At 44.3% G+C, this 23642-nt stretch overlaps 1 protein-coding gene across 2 annotated transcripts in view; it reads right to left on the bottom strand.

Annotated features, from left to right (window-relative positions):
- GALNT10 (polypeptide N-acetylgalactosaminyltransferase 10) overlaps nucleotides 1-23642 on the bottom strand; it is a 218728-nt gene that overhangs the window by 139666 nt on the left and 55420 nt on the right. The window contains exon 1 of one of the 2 annotated variants that reach the window (XM_040498400.1): nucleotides 5722-5781. The exons of the other annotated variant lie outside the window; for it this stretch is intronic. Within the exon in view, the coding sequence (XP_040354334.1) occupies nucleotides 5722-5766 (45 nt within the window). The 5' untranslated portion in view covers nucleotides 5767-5781. Of the gene's footprint in view, nucleotides 1-5721; nucleotides 5782-23642 lie in introns of those variants that run through there. 2 annotated transcript variants of the gene reach the window in all.

Here is a 23642-nt window from a genome sequence, read left to right as displayed (position 1 = left end):
AAGTGATTTCTAAAACTTTATGTTCCCCAGGAGCTGTTCTCTTTTTTCTGTCACAGTAATCAGAATTTTAGCTGGGAATATGACTTCTCAGCATGCAGATATTTCCCAGACATCCTTGCAGCTAGCTGTGGCCTGACTAGGTCCTACCAATGAGAGGCGAGTGCAGGTGTTGTGTGGCATTCCCCAGAACCCACCTGAAGAAACCTTCGTTCCTTCTGTGTTGCTGCCTAGAATGCAAGTGCCACCAGGATCATGAGATGGAGGGCCACTCCCTAGAGATGGTGAGGATACTGGTGGGAAGGAGCCCTAGATTCCTGAAGACTTCAGGGATTGGAGCTGTCACACCAGCCCTGGACTGCAAACCTCCAGACCTTCTTCTCTTGAGGCTTGAAAACCTGAGAGATCACTTGGTGTGAGACCGAAAACCCTGAAGGAGGATCCAAAAGACCTAGTTTTCAGACTTCTGGCTCTACACGTATGAAGAGTGGGACAGTAGGCAGGTCCGTTGTCTTTCTAGATCTCTATTCTTTGAATATAGAATGGAGGTCAAAATATCTGCCCACAACATGATTATGTAAAAAATGCTAAGGAATCTATAAAAAGGTAGAACTAGTGAGTTCGGCAATGTCACAGGATACGAGGTTAACAAATGAAAATCAAATTGCACTGCTAAATACCAACAATGAAACATTGGAAATTCAAATAAAACATACCATCTACAACGGCATCAAAAATATGAAACACTTGAGGGATCAATCTCACAAAAATATGCAAGACCTAAATACCGAAAACTATGAAAGAAATCAAAGCTCTAAATAAACGGAGAGATACATCATATGTTTATAAATCAGAAGACTTGACGTTGTTAAGATGTCAATTCTCTATCTGTGGACTCAATGCAATCTTTGTAGAAATTGATACGCAAGGGACATAGAAAAAGAGCAACAGTTGGAATGCTTAATATCCACTAATTTCAAGGCCTGCTCTGGGGCCACAGTGACCAAGGGAGTGTGGTACTTGAGTAAGGAAACACATGTGATCAATGGGAACTGCATGGAGAGTTTAGATGTATCATCAGTTGATTCTGAACAGAGGTGCTAAGGAAACTCCATGGAAAAGGATAATCTTTTCCACAAATGGTGTTGGAACAACTAGGTATCTGTATGTCTACATATAAACCTCAATCCTTACCTCACACTATACACACAAATTCACTTGAGATGGATCATTGACTTAAACGTAAGAGCCAAAACTATAAAATTTGTACAAGGAAGTAAGTGAGCAAACTTTAGCAACCTTAGTTTAGGGGACAGTCTCTTAAACAGGACACAAACAGCATAAAATATGCATAAATTGGAATTCATTATAATTAAAAGCCTTTGCTCTTTTAAGGGCAAGCCATGGACTAAGAGAATATATTTGCAAGAATATATTTGATGAAGGACTTATATTCAGAATGCACATAGCGTATGTTACAGCTCAACATCATTAGTCATTAGGGAAATGCAAATCAAAACTACCATGAGAATAGCCAAATCACGGAGAGAGCCCAAATGTCCATTAACTGATGAATGGATTAAGAAGATGCAATGTACACATACACAATGGAAGACTACTCACTGATGAAAAAGAATGAAATCTTGCCATTTGCAACAACATGGATGGATCTGATTTCCCTCCTATGTGGAGTCTGAGAAAGTTAACAGATGATCATAGGGGAAGGGCATGAAAAATAAGGTAAAAATAGAGAGGGAGGCAAACCACAAGAGACTCTTAAATACAGAGAACAAACTGAGGGTTGATGAGGGAGGGGCAGTGGGGGGTGAAGAAAACAGATGATGGGCATTTGTTGGGTTGAGCACTGGGTGTTACATTTAAGTGATGAATCACTGGAATCTACTCCTGAAGCCAAGACTACACTGTATGCTAGCTAATTAGAGAATTACAAAACAGGAAGACAAAGCAAACAAACAAGCAAACAAACAAACAAAAAAACCCAACTACCATGAGTACCATTTTACAGCTACCCAGAAAGTGATAATTTTTAAAAATGGAAAATAACAAATGTTGGCAAGGATGTGGAGAAACTGGAACCCCTGTACAATTGGAGATTGTATGAGAGGATACAAAATCTCACAGCTACTATGGAAAGCAGTTTGGTGGTTTCTCAAAGGTTAATCATAGAAGTATCCAGATGACCCAGCAATTACACTCCTAGGTACGTATCCAAAAGCACTAAAAGCAAAGACTCACACAGTTGTTGTTGTTGTTGTTGTTTTAATGTTTATTTATTTTTGAGAGAGAGAGAGAGAGAGAGAGAGAGAGAGAGAGAGAGAGTATAAGCGGAGGAGGGGCAGAGAGAGAGGGAGACACAGAATCCGAAGCAGGTTCCAGACTCTGAGCTGTCAGTGCAGAGCCCGACACGGGGCTTGAACATGCTAACCGTGAGATCATGACCTGAGCCAAAGTCAGACACTTAACCAACTGAGCCACCCAGGTGCCCCTCACATAGGTATTTTTATGCCAACGTCCACTGCAGCATTATTCACATACCCAAAAAGTGGAAATGAGTCGACTGTTCCTTCATAGACAAAGGGATAAACAAAACACAGCACAGACATACAACAGAATATTTTTCAGCCATGAAAAATTTGATATATGCTACAAGGTGGATGGATCTTGAAAATATTATGCTTAATGAAATAAGGCAGATACAGACGGATGCATATTATATGATCCACTTACATGAGGTATATAGAATAGGGAAACTCATACACACAGAAAGCAGAATACAGGTTAACAGGGGGAAGAGGGGAGTTAGTGCTTAGAGGGAGTCATTATTGTTGGGGATGATGAGAAATGTTTTGGGTACAGTGTTAATGGTTACACAACATGGTGATGTCTTTAATGCCACTGAAATATACTCCCACAAATGGTTAAAATGATAAATATTGTTACATACCTTTTACCACACTAAAAAGAGACACCTCCCTCCTTCTCCCTCATCTCCCACAGAAAGCTAATTCTTCCAATTTTCAACCCTTACATATTCTAATGCCCCCCTGGAAATTTACAATGGATGTTAACATACTTAGGCTCTGTAAAGTGTCACAGAAAAGAGAGCTGCCTAGCTTTGTGTAATCCAACATTTCACAAATTTATTTGATAAGAAGTTCCCCCACCCACCCACCCCCCGACTGCTTGCAAATGATTAGCATCCTGGGGAACTGAGGGACCTTGTTTTGAAACGCGATGCTAATGACAGGGTTTATGAGGAAGAATACAACACGATTCCTCCCCTCTGCAATGTGCAGTCAGTTTTTTGGTTTTTGCTTTGAAGCACGTAGACGTGGAACAATGACGTGAAGATTTCAAGCTGACATACTGACATGGAAGAGGGAAATAAAGTTTAGGATAATATAAGATTCTCTAAAATAAAGCTTCAGTCACCTACTGAGGCATCTGTCATCTGTGTCTACTAACACATCCATTCATCCATCTATTCATCCATCTGATGAACATTAATTGTGCAACTACTATTTGTTGGCTCTGGGTTACATGCTCCAGAGACTATGATACATAAAAGACACAGTTTCTGTCTATGGTAGAGCCAGATTTGAGATCATTTCCTTCTAAAAAACACTGCCACTGAGATCTAAAAGAACAGCCATGAGTTATTCTAGAATAACTGTTCTGGAAACAGCTCTGCAGAGGGCACTGAAGGATGAACATAACGTGGGCTGGTGAAGGCACCGCAAAAGCAGAGGTCCACACAGAAGAGTACGGACTATTTTAAAAGCCTGGCTTCTTATAACTCTGGTTAATGGATCACTTCACCTTTTCACAGTGGTTTCTCATATTTAACTTTCTCTGGTTAGCTGGAGAAACAAGGCATTTGAGGCTGGAAAAGAGGCTCTTGTTTCTCCTCAAGAGAATTCGGGCAGATTTCTCAGGGTGACTGTGGTAGACGGATTGCAGACGTGGCCCCCATCTTCCACCCCTCCCCGTATCCATGTCCTCTGCGATGGGACCCCAAAGCTCCTCTCATCAAGAGATGAAGTCTTTTGCCCCACCTCCTGAATCAGGGCCGGCTTCGTGACCTGCTTTGGCCAACAGAAGGAGGCAGAAGTGACAGTGTGTCAAGCGTGAAGCCTCAAGAGACTTGCACTCTTCCCACCCCTGGTTTTTGTTCTTCTGCCCCCCACACCCTTAGGGAACAAGCCAAGGCTAGTAAGCTAGAGGGGTGTTGAGGGGCAAGTGGAGGAGGAGACATGGGGAGAAGAACCGTGGTCATCCTAGACAGAGAGCCAAACCCCAAAGATGCGCCCGCCCAGCCTGCCCATGGCTAGCCAGAGACACATGGCACAGCGCAGCCAAGACCAGGGAAGTGACCCAAATGATCTGAAGACCTGTAAGGGATAATACATGGTTACTGTTTGAAGTCACTCACTGAGCTCTGGGGTCGAGTTTTTAAGGCAGCACTGTTTGTGGTCCCAGAGAAGTGATAAAATGTCCTCTGATTCAGTTCAGTTCTGTGTTTACATCCAAAGGTGCCAACATAGAAACAAAACTGCTGGAATCCTTTCCTCCTGCCTCTTTTTTTTATTTTTTTTATTTTAAAGATCCAAATCAGGGGCAGCTGGGTGGCTCAGTCAGTTAAGTGTCCAACTCTTGACTTTATCTCAGGTCATGATCCCAGGGTCCCGAGATTGGCCCCGTATCAGGCTCTGTGTTGAGCATAGAGCCTGATTGAGACTGACTCTCTCTCTCTCTCTCTCTCTCTCTCTCTCTCTCTCTCTCTCTCCCCCCCAACCCCTGCCACATGCTTTGCCTCTCAAAAAAAAAAAAAAAATTAAAAACAAATAAAGATCCAAATCACACCTGTTTTCTAATGCTCAATTCAAATACCAGATCCTCAAATACCATATTCTAATTCTATCCCCTTTCACTTAAATAATAATCTTCCTCCCACTAACTTCTCCCTGTGCTCTCTACCCCTCTCTTTTTGGAAGTTAGCCCTGAAGGTTTCCAATTGTAGCCATTTGTATACATGTCATTCCTTTCTAGTGGACTCTAAACCAATGCTTTCAAACTACCTGGGATGAAGAACCACTTTGTTTTAATTTCCAACTCATTGTGAACCAAACCATCTGTGGCAGACAGAATTCTAAGAATGACTTCCAATGACCCTCATTCTGTTATTCTCCTCTCCCATTGAGTGTAGGTGGGGCCTGTGGATACATGAGATGTTACTGCTCTGGTTACACTGTGGTACAGAACAAAGGACATTATCCAGGTTGACACAATCTAACCACACACAAAAAAAGCAGAGATTCTCTTCCATCTGGCAGCCTAAGAAGTCAAAGTGATTCAAAGAGTGAGGAGGATACGATGTGGCTTTGAAGATCGAGGGACCACGTGTGGGTAGCCTCCAGGAGGAGACAACAACCCCAAGCTGACAGCCAGAGAGGAAATGGGGACCCCGGTCCTACAACCACCTGCCAACAACCTGAATGAGCCTGGAAGCGGATTCTTTCTCACAGCCTCCAGAAAAGAGCCGGGACTGGTGAACGCCTTGATTGTGACCTTGTGAGACCCTGAGCAGAGAACCCAGCTAAGTCTGCTTGGACTGATGACCTATAAAACTATAAGCTAATACATGTGTATTGTTTTCAGCCACAAAGGGTGTGGTAATTGTTGCAAAACAAGGTTAATGCAAACCCGTATAGCATGGCAGATTATACATTCCAAAGGCGTTTGTAACATTAGGTCCCACGTATTCTTCTAAAACCATTCTACAAGCCCATTAAGAAGAGGTAGCATCTAGGTTTCCTCCCGTTGAAGATGTGCAGACCTTTGTGAATATCTCAACCAACAGAGCCTGGCAGAAGAGACACAACGTGACTTCTGAGACTAGACCATGAAAGTTCTATGAACTTCTGCCTTGCTCTCAAGGAGCCCAGCCACTATGCTATGAAGAAGTTATCTTCCTCTTCCTGTGAAGAGATCGACATGGAAAGGAGCAGACAGCCAGCACCACCTGGTCAGCCACGTGAGTGAGCCAGCCCGGAGGCAGACCCTCCGGCCTCAGTGGAGGCACCCCAGCAGGCACTGTGTGGATCAGGGAAGAGCTGTTCTGCCCGGCCGGGCTCAAACTGTAGATTTGTGAGCAAATAAATCACTGCTGTTGGTGTAAGCCACTGTAGTTGGGACAGTTTGCTAAACAGCAATGGTAATTGGAACTAGTATGCAGCTTGCACCGCATGAAATTCACCATATAAGTTCAACAGCACGTGAACAGATCTATATCTACTCAACAAGATACATCCACTGAGCATGTGCTTGGCTGTAACAGCAACGTCAAATTGCCATAAAAGTTTCTAAATGCTTGTCTTCTGTATTTTATCTCATGGTGAACTGGTGCCATTCTGCAGACTACACTTTGAGAGGCATGGCCGCCAGACATCTCCCGGCCAAGCCCATGCTTACCCACCTCTGCATCCTCCCAAATGCCTTTTAGAATTCCCGGAAACAGGAGGAATTCAGTAAATGTTTATGGACTGAACAGAACACCCAAAGAAAGTCAAGGTTGAAAGCTCAACTCTCTCATTTTATAGATGGCAATGTGACAGTCCAGAGAAATAATGGGATACATACATTCAGGGTCATGGGATGAGCTAGTGATTTTAACCTAGGCTTTGCCAACCCAACTGCCTACGTGGAAAGAGGGGTTGGCCAGGTGTCACATACTATAGAAGGAAGGGGGTTGGTGAAAAGGCAGGTGTATGCACGCCCATGTAAGGCAAGGGGTGGGGGCAGCCGCCAGCTGACTGTCACCAAGCGAGGGAGGGCCAGTAAAGACAGATGTTCAGTTTCTAAAAAGAAACTGGAGAATTCAAGTTTCTAGACACTACTTCTTAATTTTTAATATAATCCCTCAATAAACAAATATGTTTACATGCTTGATTTTGCCCAGGAGACCACCAATTTGCAATTCCTGAGCACCTCTAATTTAAACGTAAGAAAACTACGGTCCTGAGAGGTTACAGATTTAACCGAGAACCTACAAGAAGAGGTGGCAAGGTCATTTCTGACTTGCCCAGGAATTCGGTCATGATGATGACTGACTGGTACTACCACTGGTCACCGAACACCTTCACTGAACACCTACTATGGGCAAGGCACTATGCCAAGCCCTCGGCTCGACTGAGACTGTAATCTCATGTAATCCTTTCAACAGTCCTAGAAAGTAGGCACCAGTGTTTCTTCTTTCTTTACAGATTCAGCAAGAGACTCAGACAACCTAAGCAACTTGCCGAAAGCATAGTGTAAGTAGGCTGGTTGTCTGTGCTCAAAGCAAATTTTTACAAGGTGAACAGGACTTCTTACTGTCCCTTCGGCATCCTGCCTATGGAAGTTCCCAGGTACAGTTTTACCTGGAATGGCTACAAAATCTACCCTTTAACATCTATCATTTCAAGCCAGGACAAACCACCCAAAGGTGACCTGTTTCCTGTCCCCCAGAGTCTGAGTGATGCTGAGCCCACGTGCTATTCTTCTTTCCCAACTGCTGACTCCCCAGAGGGGCAGGCTGTTTCAAAAACTATGTTCAATGGGTCCCTTGGAGATGCTGCAGCTGGGAGCTGGGGTAGGGGCGTCCTGGCAAGGGGGGCTCTGATTTCTTCTTGGTCATACGTTCATCAGGCTTTTAAGCAGGATGATGTGACAAGTGTTCCTTCCGCTGCTTAAAAAAAAAAAAAAAAAAAAAAAAAAAAATTTTTTTTTGAGAACCAATGATCTAAGCCAACCCCTTCACTTCATTTTCTAAAGACAGACCCTATAATTTGATTTGCAATTATAACAATAATAAAGGCACATAGTGAAAGATTTTAAAAGCCGAAACGGTATACAATGGAAAATATAAATCTCCCTCTTCTCCCAACCTCTAGTCCTACCCCTTAGAGATAACCACTGTTAACAGGTTTTTGAGTACTCCTTCCAGAATTTTTAATAAGGAAATTGAGCTCCTGAGGTTGGCTTATCGGAGATTATTCAGCCAAGGGCTATGTACAAGACATTAGGCTCCTGGCATTTCTCTCTCCCTTCCTAACTTGCAAAAGTCTCAAATGTTCCCGGAGATTGCAAACTCTCTCTCCAATCCACCTGTAGCTTCAGAAACCATATATTATGCATCTTCTGGCCTCACTCACTGAGCAGGAAAATTTCATGTCTTTTTCATGTGACCGTGTTTCTCCCTGGTCTTTGTTTCACATGGTAGAAAAACAACCAGAATCCCATTCTCAACTGGTCAGTGTTCAAGCCAGCAGTTGCTAGCAGCTGAAAGCACATGCTCAGCAAGAAGTCTGAGCCAACGGACAGGAACTCAGGCTCGAACCAAAATTCTTGAAGTTGTAGGAGGGGCAACATATCCCTGAGCTCCTCTCGGGGTGTACTGTCAACCTCCCCACAACAAGCCTGGAAGACGGCACTATGATTACTGTCCCATTTTCCAGATGAGGAAACTGACTAGGAAGCTGGCATAGGAAAGAGGAACTGCTGATCCCAGGCTCAGGAGGGACTTGTTCGAGTTCCTAAAGTGAGAGAGTTGCTTTTGGCCCTGACGCCTTCGATGTCACGTCTGCCCATTACCCTGCCCAGATCATGTTTGGGAAGGGGAAAAAAACACCCACGATACCCCCTGGCAGACTCTTAGTTACTCCTCTACCCCGTTGTCCAAAAGCCCAGCCCTTTCTCACGGCTCTTGAAGTGGACTCTGAGCATAAGAGATGGCCGTCGACCTGAGAAAAAATTAATCCCATGTTACTTGTCAGCAGAGGTGCAGACTCCCTGCCGTTGCCTAGGTTACGTGCCTGGAGCTTAAGCCACTGCCGATCACTCCCCTATTTACCTTAATTAATCAGACTGGCGTGGCTCCCTCTGGAGGGGGGCTCGGCCCTCCCTACCGCCCCCAGATAAACAAGGGATTTGGGGAGAACTTCTTGGTGAAATGACTTAAGTACCACAGAGAGGCAGCCCTGGAGGCCAGCGTGGGTGGAAAGAGCACCACAGAGGGGCCACCTAGAACCAAAGGTGGAAAAAGAGAGGTTCCTTGTCAATGGTATTCACTTGCCCAGAAATTGTGACTGACACTCACAAGGCAAAAATACGCTGCCAGGCAGGGCATAATTATAAGTTGTATTTTTCAGGCTAATCAAAAGGAAGGCGTGAGACCTGAGAAAATAGCTGTCTCATATGTGAAAGGGCCCCATTTCATTTTCTTATGCTTTTAAAAATTACACAAGAAGGAAGCAGAGGAGGGAGTAAGCTGCTCAGACTTCATCCTGCAGAGGACTTATTCCCTAAGAAACACACTACGTCGGCTGACTTGAATCTGAATGTGGACCCCACCTGCATTTCTGGCTTTCAACCCTCTCCTCTCTTGGTATGTGTTTTAGTTTCCTAAAGGAGTCACGGGCGACTGGACATGTGGCACTTACTGGGTCTGAAAGAGGTCAGGGCTCAAAGAACACAAAATTTATAGATATATTAACTTTGGCCTCCTTGCCAGATAGAAATGGACACATAAGACAGACACACCCACAAAAGCCTGCGACTCGGAAAGCTTAAATGCAGCAAAATCAACTACAGGATGTTAAGCCCCACACTGATCCCTATTTGCTCTACATGTAGCCACACCCTCATATATAGGATTTAAATATCTGTCCAGGCTAGTATTTCCCCAATCTGTCTCCAGTTCAAGTTCTCTCTGTCTCTGTCTCTGTCTCTCTCTCTAAGGCACAGAAGTAAGCAACACAAGCCACTCCCAGTAGGTGAATCCTGACTGGCTACGTGATGACCCAGAAGCTCTGACTTCACATGTGACCCTGAGCATGGTGCCTAATGACCAGGCCTCAGTTTCTTCATCTGAAGAAGGGGCAGGATAACACCTGCCCAGGCAACTGTATCCGCTGTAAGGAGGCTCAAAGGAGACCATGTATATATATGAAAGCATTCTGTGGCTGTGAAAGGACAGACATGCGGGAGTGGCCATCATACCTTCTGAAGCCATGAAACCAGAGGCTGTTGGTTGTTGTTTAGCTGAGGGTGTGGAAATCACTCTGCCCATCTGCTTCCTGTCTATAAAAAGTCTGCTGAGTCTGTGGGCCCAGGCCATTTTCAGTCTGGCCCTGCCCTTGTTCTCAGTCAAAATGATGCTAGGTTTGGATAACTCTGTAACTGGTTATCCAGTCACACACCTAGACTGGAGCCAGATCAAAGCCTGGCACGAGGGAGACACTCTATCCTGTTCCAACTTCAGGATTCACCACTGACGGATGAGTGGGTGAAGGCTGAAAGATGGGAAACACAACTTTCGTCAGGCAGGAGAGCTCTGGGGTTGAGCCAGAGAGCTGACAACAACAGCCCAGGTCAAGCACAGTCACATATGGAGGAAGCAAATATGTTCTGAGAGTTGGGATCACTCGACCCACACTAGAGACCTCAGCCAAGTCACCCGCTTTGGGGACCAGTGAGGCCTCTGACAGGAGAATGAGTAGGGTCACCAGACCCCAGATTTGGGGAGTGAGCATTCTCACGTGGGTCAGTGAGCTTCGGTGCCCAAACCCCTTCACCTGGCTGTCCCCTTTAGTCGTCTGGCCCACAGCCCCACTCCTGCCCTCTGCCAGTCTGGCCCTAAATTCCCTCCCCACAGGTACACCAACATCCTGTCTGCCTCCCCCGTGCCAGCTTCCTCTTCTTCTCCTGCCATCCCACATCCATGCACCATCAGAGGCCTGCAGGTGGCCTGGCTCGGGCTGTGGAAGCCTACCCGGCTCAGCAGGCCTCTCGAGTCCCTGCCACATCCAGCTGGGCCCTGCTCCACCTCCCGTGGTCTCACCTTTCTGTCCTGGGTCCAGGTTGCTTTTTGTGTCCTTCCGATTCCACACAGAGGAGGAAGCACATCATAATGGCTCCGGCACATTACAGATCCTGCTTTCAGACCACCAAATAAATCAATAGGGCTGTTGTGTGTGTGTGTTTAAATTATATATTCATGGAATCCAATAAGAGAGCCAATACTGTTGGGATGTAATATAAAAGTTTCCGGAAAGGAACAATAACAGCTAACATTTATTGAGCTTAGTAATTTTTAAGCCCCTGCTTAAAAACCTTCAATGACTTCCCATGGCTCTTAAGATGAAACCCAACTCCTTAACATTCTCACGAGGTCCTACATGGCCTAGCCTCTGCCCACCACGCCAGCCCATCCTGTACCATGCTCCCCTTGGTCTCAGAGCTCTGGACACTTTCCTGAGTTCTTCGAAGGCACCCCACTTTCTCCTGCCATAGGGTCTCTGCACATGCTATTTCCTCAAAAACAACGGTCACACTGTTCCCACTCCACCAAGTTCATTTCACATCTCAGCTCAGATGCCACTTCCTCTGAGAAGCCCTCCCTGACTTCTCAGTCAAGGCTTCTGGCAAACACAGCAATCCTATTCTTCAGAGCATCAAGTTAATAAATAGACCTTGGGCGGGGGGGGGGGGGGGGGGTGGGCGACTGGGTGGCTCAGTGGGTTAAGTGTCTGACTTTGGCTCAGGTCATGATCTAATGGTTCATGAGTTCGAGCCCCACATCAGGCTCTGGGCTGACAGCTCAGAGCCCGAAGCATGCTTGCTTCGGATTCCGGGTCCCCCTCGCTGTCTGCCCCTCCCCCACTCACACTCTGTCTCTCTCTCAAAAATGAATAAACATTTTTTAAAAAGGTTAGCAAGTAGACCTTTATTTAGAGTGATTATTTAATTAATGCCTATCTGTGCCTGCACTAGAAGTGCCAGAAGAGAAGGGCAGGGGAAGCACTGGTTCTAGGGCAGCTAGCTGTAGCAGTCACAGAGGTGCTCAAAAACTGTTAGCTGAATGAACTGAACGGATGAATGGGTGTGTACTGTGTGCTAGTCCCTGGAATAATTCCCTCTCAGTTCATCATCTCATTTACCCTCAAAACAACCCTCTGAGGTGGGTACAATTATTTTCCCCAAGTTGCAGACAGTAGCTAAAATTGTACAAGGCATTGGTAACTTGCCCAGGGCCACGGATATAGCAAGTGGTAAAGCCGGGACTTGAACCCGGGTCTGTCTGGCTCCAATACTTGTACTCTGTACTCTGCAAAACCTGATCCCAGCCAGGCAGTGGAGGTCATCTCAAACACGTTCCCTTTGTTTTTAGAGTATACACTCCACCAGTGGGTAAGCACAGGGAAGGGAGAATTTTCTTTTTTGCACCGCATGACTCTGAGCCACAAAAAGATGAGACATCTCAGGTTCTTCATGTTTCCCCAAATGAATTTTAGGTAAGTTCCCTGGGAATCTCTCAATAATTCCATCTTCCCCCTCTCCTTTCTGGAGTGCTCTGGAGACCTACGCCAGAGTGCAATTTGTAAATGAGAAATCTCTGTGAGTTACAACGCTGACATTTCAGGGTTGATCTGTTATACCGCCTAACATTACCAATAAGAATGCAAATCCAAAATCACGCACCAACATGACTCCTTGAATAGATTTTCCTGGAGGGAACTTAGTGTTCTTTGGTCACCTTTATGAACTTAAGGATGTCCTAAATTGCTACTGAAATATACAAGCTGTTTGCCCAAATGTGTCTGCTCTATTGTCCCTTCCCTTTGGATGCTGGCATCTGATTCTCTCTAATCCAAATGTGCTGTCTAGTCTGAAGGGGAAGCCTCCCCACTCGTAAGGAGTGAAGTGCTTGGACATTGGTTAATCTCTTCAGCTCCTCCTGGCCAGGGGGCTCAGGGGTAACTTTACAAGTGGACTTATAGGGGTCTGAAGCTCCAGGAGTGGGGTGGCCCTGTGACACTGAAGCATTCGGTGGACCGCAATGTTAATGGATGGTGCTGCTCCCAACATCTGAAATGACCTCATGGGTGAATGGCTTAGGAACACCTGTTCCCTCACAAGATGCTTGGCCAAGTTTGCTTTGGTGGTGGAGTCCGATAATTGCATTAGTGCACGTAGCATCTGACCTTACTAATAACTGTTCAAGCTACAAACTTGCTGAAAGTCACCATGTTTTAAGCAATTATTTGGCTCTGTGCAAAAATGTTAATTTCATGCTTTGTAAACACATCTTTTGTAAAAGACCAACTTGCCTATAAAAATTGCTTTTGAAATCTCTAAGATAATCTTTAGGAGAGAGAAAAAGTGGGAAAAATGGGGGTGTCTACTTAATCAATTTCTACAACCTTCTTTCACTCGAGTTTTTTTTGTTTTTTTTTTAATGACAAAAGAGACGTGCTGACAGGAAAGGTCAGCAAGAGGCAGAGGGAGACCCAAATCAATGAAGACTAGCTTCCAAGGAAGCTAATGCCCTTGCAGGTTCCCTGTGCATTGTCCTTCCCTAGGTGTCCTTCCCTCCTTCCCAGGAGTCTGAGAAACCTGGGAAAGTCACATGCGTCACGCTGACTGACCTGAGCACCTCGGAGTTATAGAGAGCCCACTGGGGTGCTCTGGTCTGAACAGTTCATTCTGCTGGCAAGGAAGAGGGGGCCCAGAGACAAGACGTCCTGCCAGGTTCCCACAGAGGTCAATGCTGGTGTCAAGAAACCAACCCAGGGCTCCTGATCTCTCGGGATGGGGTGTTCCAGCAAGACGTGGCATGAAAACAAAGACAAAAATCTAAACTTTGTCTTCAAAAGTTAAGCAGAATGACCAGTCATGCTCTTTCCCATGATCTCCAACAGTGCTGTGTGTTTCCCGATATTCACCAGACGGCATAGTTCAACTCAGGAAGCATTTCTTCAACATTCACTAGCAGTGTTTCTCAAACAGTGATTCTGCTTTATCTTAAATATTCATCACATCTCAATTCTTACTTTCCACTCTATAATGGATGTCTTAATTTAATATAAAAGTAATGTGTTTCTTCCTTTTTTAACATTTATTTATTTTTGAGAGAGAGATGGCATGAGTGGGGAAGGTACAAAGAGACAGAAGGGGACAGCGGATCCAAAGAAGGCTCTGCACTGACAGCAGAGAGCCTGATGTGGGGCTTGAACTCATGAACTGTGAGATCATGACTTGAGCCAAAGTCAGACGCTCAACTGACTGAGCCACCCAGGTGCCCCTGTTTCTTTCTTTTCTTCTCCAAATAGTCTGAGTAAACCGGAGGCTTCTGGAAGTATGTCCTGTTGTTCCAGCATGAACTCACTGTATGAAAGTCCACTCATGGGCAAAGATCTGATTAACTACAAGATTAGCAGGTGCTAAGATCTACAGTGGACCAAAAGGACAAGCAATGGGATTTGGGGTCCAAGAAAAGGGAAGATAGACCAGTTACAACCTGGAGCAAGGTTCTCTGGAAGGATCGATAAATTTGTTTTTAATGACAGCCCTTAATTTTGTTTTCCCTGACTGTAGATTTTTTTGGAAACCATAAAAGCACAGAGAAGAAAATTTAAATACCCTATAGGAAACTAGGGAAAAGGGTGCACAGGACCTCTTTGTGATGTTTTTATAACTACATGTAAAATCCAAAATTATCTCAAAATTTAAAAAAATATGTAATTTAAAAAATCCTCAGGGTGCCTGTGTGGTTCAGTTGATTGAATGTCTGACTCTTGATTTCGGCTGAAGTCGTGATTAGTTGTGAGACTGAGCCCCATGTCGGGCTCAGCGTGGAGGGCAGGGCATGCTTTGGATTCTCTCTCTCTCTACCAAAATAAATAAATAAACTTTAAAGAATAAAAATAAGAAAATAAAAAATCCTCCATAATTCCACCATCCAATAGTAACCACTGCTGATAATTCTGTGGTTACCCTTTCTATCTTGTTTCAAGGCATGTGGCTGAAATCTGAAGTCTGGAGGCATAATTGGAAGTCTGAAACCATCTTTCTTCACCTGTCATTGTGTGTCAATAGAAATTTCCTATCATTAAAAATTCTTAGAAGGTAGTATTTTCAAAGGGCGTATTATATTCTGTTACATGGGTGAATCATATCCCCTACTGCTGGACATTTAACTGCTTCCAACTTTCCACCATTACATTTTTTCATGTTATATATATTCTATTATTATAAAAAAAATTTTTGTAAGTTTCAGTAAACATCCTCACATCTCACATTTCTGATTACCACCTCAGGTTGGACTCCCGGAAAGCAAATTCCTGGCTCTGTTTTTAAGAGTCTCATCACATGTTAATAACAAAGTTCTCTCCTGATGGGAATGGAGGGAGGTGGGCAACGTATTTTAAAAATCAAGCTGAAAAATGTCTTAGTAGAAAAACTCCAGGTGACTGCAAAGTGCCTAACTGGTGATTTTCAAATGCAGGGCCATCTGGGAGCCGGGTAGGAGAGTCCAGGAAACCCACAAACCCACCTGCCTGCAAACTGGGGTGGGTGCCTCATCCAGCTGTCATGCTCTCCTCGCATCTCAATGCAAAATGATCTTTGGAGAGAGACACGCGAAACCAGGACATATGGGACTGTCTTTTGTAAAAGGAGGTTGTTCACTCTTCTCCTAGGAGGGTAATAGCTTGGGAAATATGCATAAACCATTGCTGCTAGGATATAAACAGCATGAAATTATCCAAACTTGGAGCCATTAAAGATGCACATTGTGAATTTAGAATCAAAACACTCTATAAATTTATAGCAAATCTGCACATTGAAAAATCAGTCTGCAGACTATAAAAGCAATTGTTGGTTTAAAGCTTTCGCAAATGCTCCTGACTACACTTTGTGCGTGGGCACGAGGGTGAGGGCAATGGATTTCTCTCAAGGAAGGTCTCATCGGCATCAGGAAACAGGGCAGCTCTGAGGCACCTTCCACAGGGGTGTCCCTTTCTTCTGAGGTCTGATGTTCTCCACTATTGTTCCTCCCATTTGTTCTGGAACTGATGTGGTCAAATTCTCCTTCATGAGTCTAAAGATAACCTGAGACCCTGCTGGTTCTTTCACATATGGGGGAGCAGGACAAAGAAATAAGGGACTGGACAAGTTACCATAAGGTTCCAAAACATCCCTTCTCAAAATATAAATACTGCCAACAAGGGAAGAACACGTAAGGTTTGGAAAACTCACTGAGAACACTTGCTCTTCAGAAATTATACTTGCTATCTTTCAGTGCTTCCCTTAGAGAAGAGAGGAAAAAAGTCTGCCCACCAAGGCTTCTCCCCTTCCCTGGAATGAGGTCAGAGAGGGAGCTGTGGGGGGCAGGAGGTCCACTTGGCTGTCACTTCTGCCCACTGGAGGTCAGGAAGTTGACAGGTGGGCTTGCAATGTTTGGCTGTGGTTTCAGGCACTCCCTAAGAGCTGAGTGGGGGTCTGTACTGCTCAGACAAGGAATTAATTTCCTCTGGGGAAGGCTGAAACCAGTGTTTGTTTAGCCTTGTGCTAGAGAGACTAAAGGGTCACGGCAGAAAGCCAAAAAGCCCTTTAAATTGTCTCTGTCCCTCAGTATTCTAACATTTCCACCTCACTTTAAAAAGTGAGGAATTGCCAACCTATTATTTTGAACAATTTCAACAGAAAAGTTGTATGAATAATAAAAAGAACACCAGTATACCCTTCTCTTAGGTTTGCCACTTATTAGTATTTACCACATTTGCGCACCAACCTCTTTATACAGTTTTTGCTGAATCATGTGAAAGTAAATTGCAGACATCATGATGCTTGACCGCTAAGTACTTCAGTACGCATTTCACAAGCAAAAGAACATTGTCCTATATAACCACAATTCCATTACCACCTTGATATCAACTATTATCTAATATACACTCTGTATTCAAATTTTCCCACTGTCTCTCAAATTCTTTTTATTAATTTTTTTAATTGGCACATGAATCACATAACATAAAATCCACCCTCTTAAATTGTACAATGTAGTGGTTTTTAGTAGTCTCACAAAATTGTGCAATCTTCACCACTAACTCTAGACCATTCTCATCACTCCAAAAGGAAACTCTGTACCAGTATCAGTCACTCCCCATTTCTTCCTCCCCCCAGTCTTTGGGAACCACTAGTCTATGTTCTCTCTCTATGGATTTGCCTCTCCTGGACATTTCATATAAATGGAATCATGCAATAGGTGACCTTTTGTTTCTGGTTTCTTTCACTTAGCATAATGTTTCCAAGGTTCATTGTGTTGTAGCAGGCATCAGTCCCTCATTCCTTTCTACAGACGAATGATATTCCACAGTACTGCGGATAAACCAAATTTTGTACATCCGTTCATCAGTTGACAGACATCTCAGTTGTCTCCACCCTTTGTCTGCTACGAATAATGCTTCCATGAACATCCATGCACAAGTTTTTGTGTGGATGTATGTTTCAGCAAGGATTGGAATTGCTGGGTCACATGGCAACTGTGTTCAACCTTTTGAGGAACCTGGGCGCTGTTTTCCAAAGATACTGCATCATTTCACAGTCTCACCAGCAATGCATAAGGGTTCCAATTCCTCTACTTCCTCGCCAACACTTGTGACTGTCTGTCTCCAAAGTGCTTTTACAGTTATCTTTTCCTCAAACCAGGATCCAATCGGGGATTCTGCCTTGTATTTACTTGTCATGTCTCTTCTGTTTTCCTTTAATCTGCACCTGCTCCCCAATCTCCTTTTGCATTTCCTGGTGTTGGCAATAAAAGAATAAAAACAAAGTCTAGTCCAGAAAAGGTATTCCTCCCTGATCCTGGCGGATCATAAAGCACGTTCCTCTTGCTCACCGCATCAACGGCTTGGGAGCAGTCTCTGGTTGACGACTTCTTTTTTTTTTTTAACGTTTATTTATTTTTGAGACAGAGACAGAGTATGAACAGGGGAGGGTCAGAGAGAGAGGGAGACACAGAATCTGAAACAGGCTACAGGCTCTGAGCTGTCAGCACAGAGCCCGACGCGGGGCTTGAACTCACAGACTGTGAGATCATGACCTGAGCCGAAGTCGGACGCTCAACCGACTGAGCCACCCAGGCGCCCCTCTGGTGGTTGACTTCTAAGAGTTCTTGGTCAGAGCCCAGCTTAGTGCCAAGCAAAATGATCTCGTGCCTCTTAACTAGGAAATGCTTCTCAACAACTTAAGGCCTCCATTTGGCATCAGCAGCCATTTCAGGGGAGGGCAGCAGGTGAGGCTAAGGTGGAAGGGAGTGCATCTGAGGGGCACTGCAGAATCTGGGTTTCTGTGTTGAAAGTGGCCCTCCAGGATACTTGGCCGGCGGGCTGTCTTGACTGCCAGAGTTAACTGGGGGCACTGAACTGTAACAGGGGACGGCATTGCAGAGTGATACCCACCAGCTTCCCGACAGTAATGAGCTCTGCCATGTATCACATCTCAGACCGGAGCTAATTAAATTCTCCACAGCTTCTCCAAGAGCAATGAAGCCTTGAAGCACTGAGTGGCGGGTGGCAGGATCAGGGATCCTGGGACTTACTCCTGGCTTAGCCACAGATTGCCTGCATGATACGAGGCAGGTAAATCAACCTCTCTGGGCCCCTCCCTAATCCATAACATGGGGGGAGAGGAACACATGGGAGGTGTCTTTAAATGCTGGGAGTCTCTCATTCTAGGCACGATACTGACAGTCACTCAGATGTATTCTCGTCAAAAGGTAATCATAGCAAGAGGAGCTAATGCGATAGAGCTACAGCCTAGGATATTACAATAGTGCCAGTGACTCATGGGAACTCTCTCTCCACGTTCATGTAGTACCTATGGCTCTTCCACAAATGTCAGCTCGCTTGTCCCCACATGGGGTAGAAAGCGAACAAGTGATCACGCCCATCTTGCAGAAGAAGGTTTGCAGATCTGAGGTGAATCCACTCATTCTTGAATCGTCACGAAGCATCCACTGTGTGTCAGGTGCTGTACCCTAGGCCCAGGGGACACGGCGGTGAGCTAGATAGGTCGGACTGGGTGGGGAGTATAATTAAATGAGCTACAACAACAAAATGTGAACGCTGGTAAACTGAGGGAACTGCAGGAAGTCCACGCAGGGGCGTCTAACCTGGGCTAGTGGTTGGTCTCAGGTTCACAGATCATGTGACTCCTAGTCCTAGTCCAGGGGCTCTTCCCGGTCTTTTTTTTTCTTTTTTTTTCTTTTTAATGTTTATTTATTTTTGACAGAGAGAGAGAGAGAGAGAGAGAGAGAGAGAGAGACAGAGCATGAGCGGGGGAGGGGCAGAGAGAGGGGGAGCCACAGAATCTGAAACAGGCTCCAGGCTCCGAGCTGTCAGCACAGAGCCCGACACGAGGCTCAAACTCACAAACCGTGAGATCATGACCTGAGCTGAAGTCGGATGCTCCACAGACTGAGCCACCCAGGCGCCCCACTTCCCGGTCTTTTAAGGTGGAGCAGATATGCTTCAGGTAGTAGGAATAAAACTCTCAGCTGGGGCCAACTTGGCTGGTGGAAGAAAGGCAGCGGGACGCTTTTTCCCTTGGTGCTTAACACAGAGCTGCCGAACAAATGAGCTCCAGTGCCCAAGGGCCTCATCTCCTAAACGGACAAGAAATCAGGGCAAAGCTGCTAAGGGATATTGGGTTTGGGGTAAACTCTCTGAGGTCCTTGGCTTCACCAACTGCATGCAGTGCTGTCAGACAGGGCCAAGGGCCAGGTCCCCCTCTTTCTGGGCCTCAGTTTCCCAGTCTCCCCACCTGCAAGGCTGAACTAATGCTTGCTCTTTTGTTCAAATCTACTTAGGAGCCTTCAAAACTGTCTCTCTTCCTTTCTCCATCAAAAGACAAAGACAAAGCATGAATTGATGCGTTTCAATGGCATCTAATAAAATGAAATTAATGGTGTCAGGAATCTTTATTGACCTCTGAAGTCAAATTCTTGCAGGCTGATTGGCTGGACACAGCTGTTTAATAACCAGTACCCCCACCCCCCCGCCCCGCTTCCACACCACCTCACACTCTTTGCAGTAATCGGGCCATCCCATAACTCTTCCCATGAGAAGGAGAAGAGAGAGAATGGCCGGTGTCTACACTTTCTGCAAAGGCTGGTTCATAAAGCAATATTTATACATTCCCTTTAACCTGACATTGCATAAGATCTATTACCAGTTAATTAAATTGTAACCGTTTTATACATTGACTTCTGGTTGTGATCAGCATCTAAATTTACAGATCCACAAGTCTGCATCGACTTGCGTGAAGAAGCTAAATAATATTCACTTAAAAGAGCATTAAATTGTGCAGAACCATCATGAACAGTCAATAAACGCTTCATGTTAAACAGAATTTAAAGAGATGGTATTTGCTACTTTACTCCCTTGAGAAACATATGCCTTTAAAAGTTATTTCCTACCCCCTGAATTCCCCGTGACTACAGGGGTTTTGACAATTTTCTGATTTGTTTAAAACGAGCGATTATAAAACTTCGTTAGAGGCACTGCATTCATCTAAAAAGGGGGTGCATCCTGGATCCTGCCGCTGTCATAAAGGGAAAAGAGACAGGAGACTAATTAAGTAACAAAGCCTCAGCCAGAAACCTCCTTTCTAGAGGCATAATCTCCTTTGCCAGGCACAGGGCAGATGACTGGGTGCACGCTCCCTCCTCGGCCTAATCCTCCCTCCTCAGCAAGAAGCATCAGACAGTGTCTGGAATAATAATGTAATTACGGACAGCTCAAACACCTCATCCATGAAGGACAAGAATTTGGAGTCTTTCAAATATGGGAAGGAAAATCAAAGGCACCAAAATGTGGCTCTTTTTGGGGGGACCGAGGGCATTAAAACGGTCTCTCTCAACTCTTCCCCCCCCCCCCCCATTAAAGTACACATGCTGCTCAAAAGGAAAAGTAATTGCTTTTGACCAATATATGATGGCTACTCAGGTCAAAATGGTCTCTGCACTCACTCAAAACACAACCCTCAAAACCTCAAGTATCCTTCTTTCCTAAAAAAAAAAAAAAAGCCAAATTGTTTGTTGGTTTGTTTCTTTTCTCCCATCACGTTTCTTTCTTCAGTCTAGATTATGAAGTTCTCACTGTTTGGAAAGAAAAGATGCAGGATCCATGGGAAGGGATTGCATTTTGTGGATTTTATATTCTCTGGATTTAGCACAGGGATTGCTATACAGATGATGCTAAATAAATGTTTGCTGATTGGCATTAGGTGTACCTCATGTCGTTTAAGTTAAATCTAACTGTGTTCTTTTCAGTTTGGAAGAATAGCATCCTGTGGAATATTTTGAGTCCAGGGGCTCACGGCGTACGTGTAGGTGTCGTAAAAGCCAAAAGCCAAACGCCACAGTCCAGACCCGTGATTTTCACACGGCATTCCACAGAGGCTTATGGGTTCAACAGAGGTGACTCAGGGGTTGTGTTGGGGAGGGAAGCGGGTGGAGGCTGCTGGGCTGCCAACCCCATCCCGTGTCTATTTCAATAAAAACCCCTCTTTTCTACCTGTTTCCTGTGCTAGGCTTTCCCATAAAACATCCTTTGAAGAAAAATGTCCTACAACTGGACTTTCACAGGGTCTCAAAGTTATCTCCCTACAAGATACTTACTAATTGCACAGGGGAAAATAGTAACTGTATGCTGGAGAACCATGGCATACATCATCCGAACACTGCTGGTAATAACTCGCCATGTATCTCTGATGTGATGAGCTGAGGAGGGCACATCACCTCTGTGGTGTTCTTGCCCAAATGCATCAAACGAATTATGAGAAACATCACACAAACCCAAATTGGGGGACATTCTACAAAATAATGGGTCGCTCTTTTCAAAGCGTCAAGGTCATGAAACACACAAGACTGAAGAAACGTCACAAATTGGAGGACACTGAGGAGACATGACAACTAAATGTAATGTGGGATCCTGGAACAGAAAAAACAAAGACTAGTGGGGAAAAAAATGGCAAGGTTCAAATAAGGTCTGTGGATCGATTAATAATGTCGCTTCATGGTCTAGATAATTGTATTATGGTTGTATTAGATGTTAACATTAGGGGAATCTGGGTGAAGGGTACAAAGGAATACTTTTGCACCATTTTTTGTAAATCTAAAATGATTTCAAAATAAAAAGTAAAAAAAAAAAGTTTCTGAACTAAATGAAGTTTTAAAAAATCACCATCTGAGAGAAATATAATTGGAATTTTGGATTGATCTTCAAATATGAAAAAAAGTATATAGAGAAATAACAGAACCCCTGTCGTGCCAAGTCTGATTTAGGTATATGTGTGAATTTTAATGCTATTCGTTTTAAAAAGCTTGACTATCTAGCTTTTCCTGGCAATGCTCAGTTATTCCCTAGAATAAAGTAAAGACCAAGTAGTGATGGAGAAGAGCTCAAGACAATATACACTTAGGAAGGGAAAAAAAACAAAAAAAACAAAAAAAACATTGCAGCTTGGACACGTTGGTGAAAGGATACAGGGATGGGAGGGGAGCAAAAGGTAGAATCTGCCTAGTAACCGAATCGACTCAGGTTTCATCTATAAAATTCATAAGAATTTTGCATTCTACCCCATAATGTACTTACGGTTATTTTCATATAAACATTACAGTTATTGGTCCACCCCTGAATGATGTCCAGAAAAGAAGAGCCATGTTTATGCTGTGGATTCTCATACCTACTGGTATATATCCTAACTTCAGAGAAGCATGATGTTTAAATGGCTTAGGAAATGTTTATTTATATTCCTCATATCAGTGCATTCTGTTAGTACAAAGAAGTGCTTCAAGAAAGTTTTTTTTTTTGCTTTTTTTTTTTTTTTTTTTTACAGATTTATATCTTAAAAACACAAATGCAGAATCCCACTCATCCAGAAAACCTCACTCCCTAATGATGTCAGATAAATGAAGCATTGCTCTACTAGGAAGTTGTGTTAAGACCTCAGGAAATTGGCATTGTACATATATTAGTTATGCATGGGAAAAATCAAGCCTGCCCTTTCTTTTTCTATTTTGAAAAGTGTGGGTTTGGCAAATGTCCCAACGGTTCTTTTATTTTTTTTTAAAGAGAATATCTGAACTGCTGATAACAGATTACCTGTTTTTGAAGTGGTGTTAAAATTCTGCATTTGGCCCTTCTTTCTTGGAAAGCCAGGATCCTGGTTAAGGGTGTTTTTCAGTCCCTATGACACTTAACACTGAAATATCTCTTGTCTTAAATACAAAAGCAGGCAATTGCCTTCTCAGTCTTCGTTCCTTTGTTTTTCTAGAACCTACACCTAGATCTTGGGGAACCTGCCTTCTTCCAGCATCAGTTCATGAGGTCTGGGGGTGGGGCTGGCTTCTCTCTCAGTTCCACAAGTAGAGACCTGACCTATACAAAGAGTATGGTACCTTCCTGATCTCTGTAAAAGGCTTACAGACAAGGGCATGGCCCAGAGTGGACACAGAGATCGGCTCAGTGACTTTGATTACAAAGATCAGAAAAGAGCCTTTCTCTCTCTGCTGGAGCTGCCAAGCTGGAGGAAGGAAGCCTAGAGATGCTGGCGGCCTCTCGCCACCACGAGGGGGAGAGCCAGCCAGAGGAGAAGCAACCAGTCCCAAGCAGAGATTACTGAAGGCTTCTCAGCCCCAGGAGCCAGCCATGCCTGAAGGCAGTACTTTCCCCATCCTTCTACTTACATACTCCAGTTAAGTCCCTTTTTTGCTTAAGCCCGTTTGAGATGAGTTTTTGTCA

Source organism: Herpailurus yagouaroundi, unplaced genomic scaffold, assembly GCF_014898765.1.
Source record: "Herpailurus yagouaroundi ecotype Mexico unplaced genomic scaffold, PumYag 29, whole genome shotgun sequence".
In the NCBI taxonomy this organism is placed as follows: Eukaryota; Metazoa; Chordata; class Mammalia; order Carnivora; family Felidae; genus Herpailurus; species Herpailurus yagouaroundi.
Note: the sequence above shows the minus strand (reverse complement) of the source record. Positions and strands in the feature narration are given on the sequence as shown.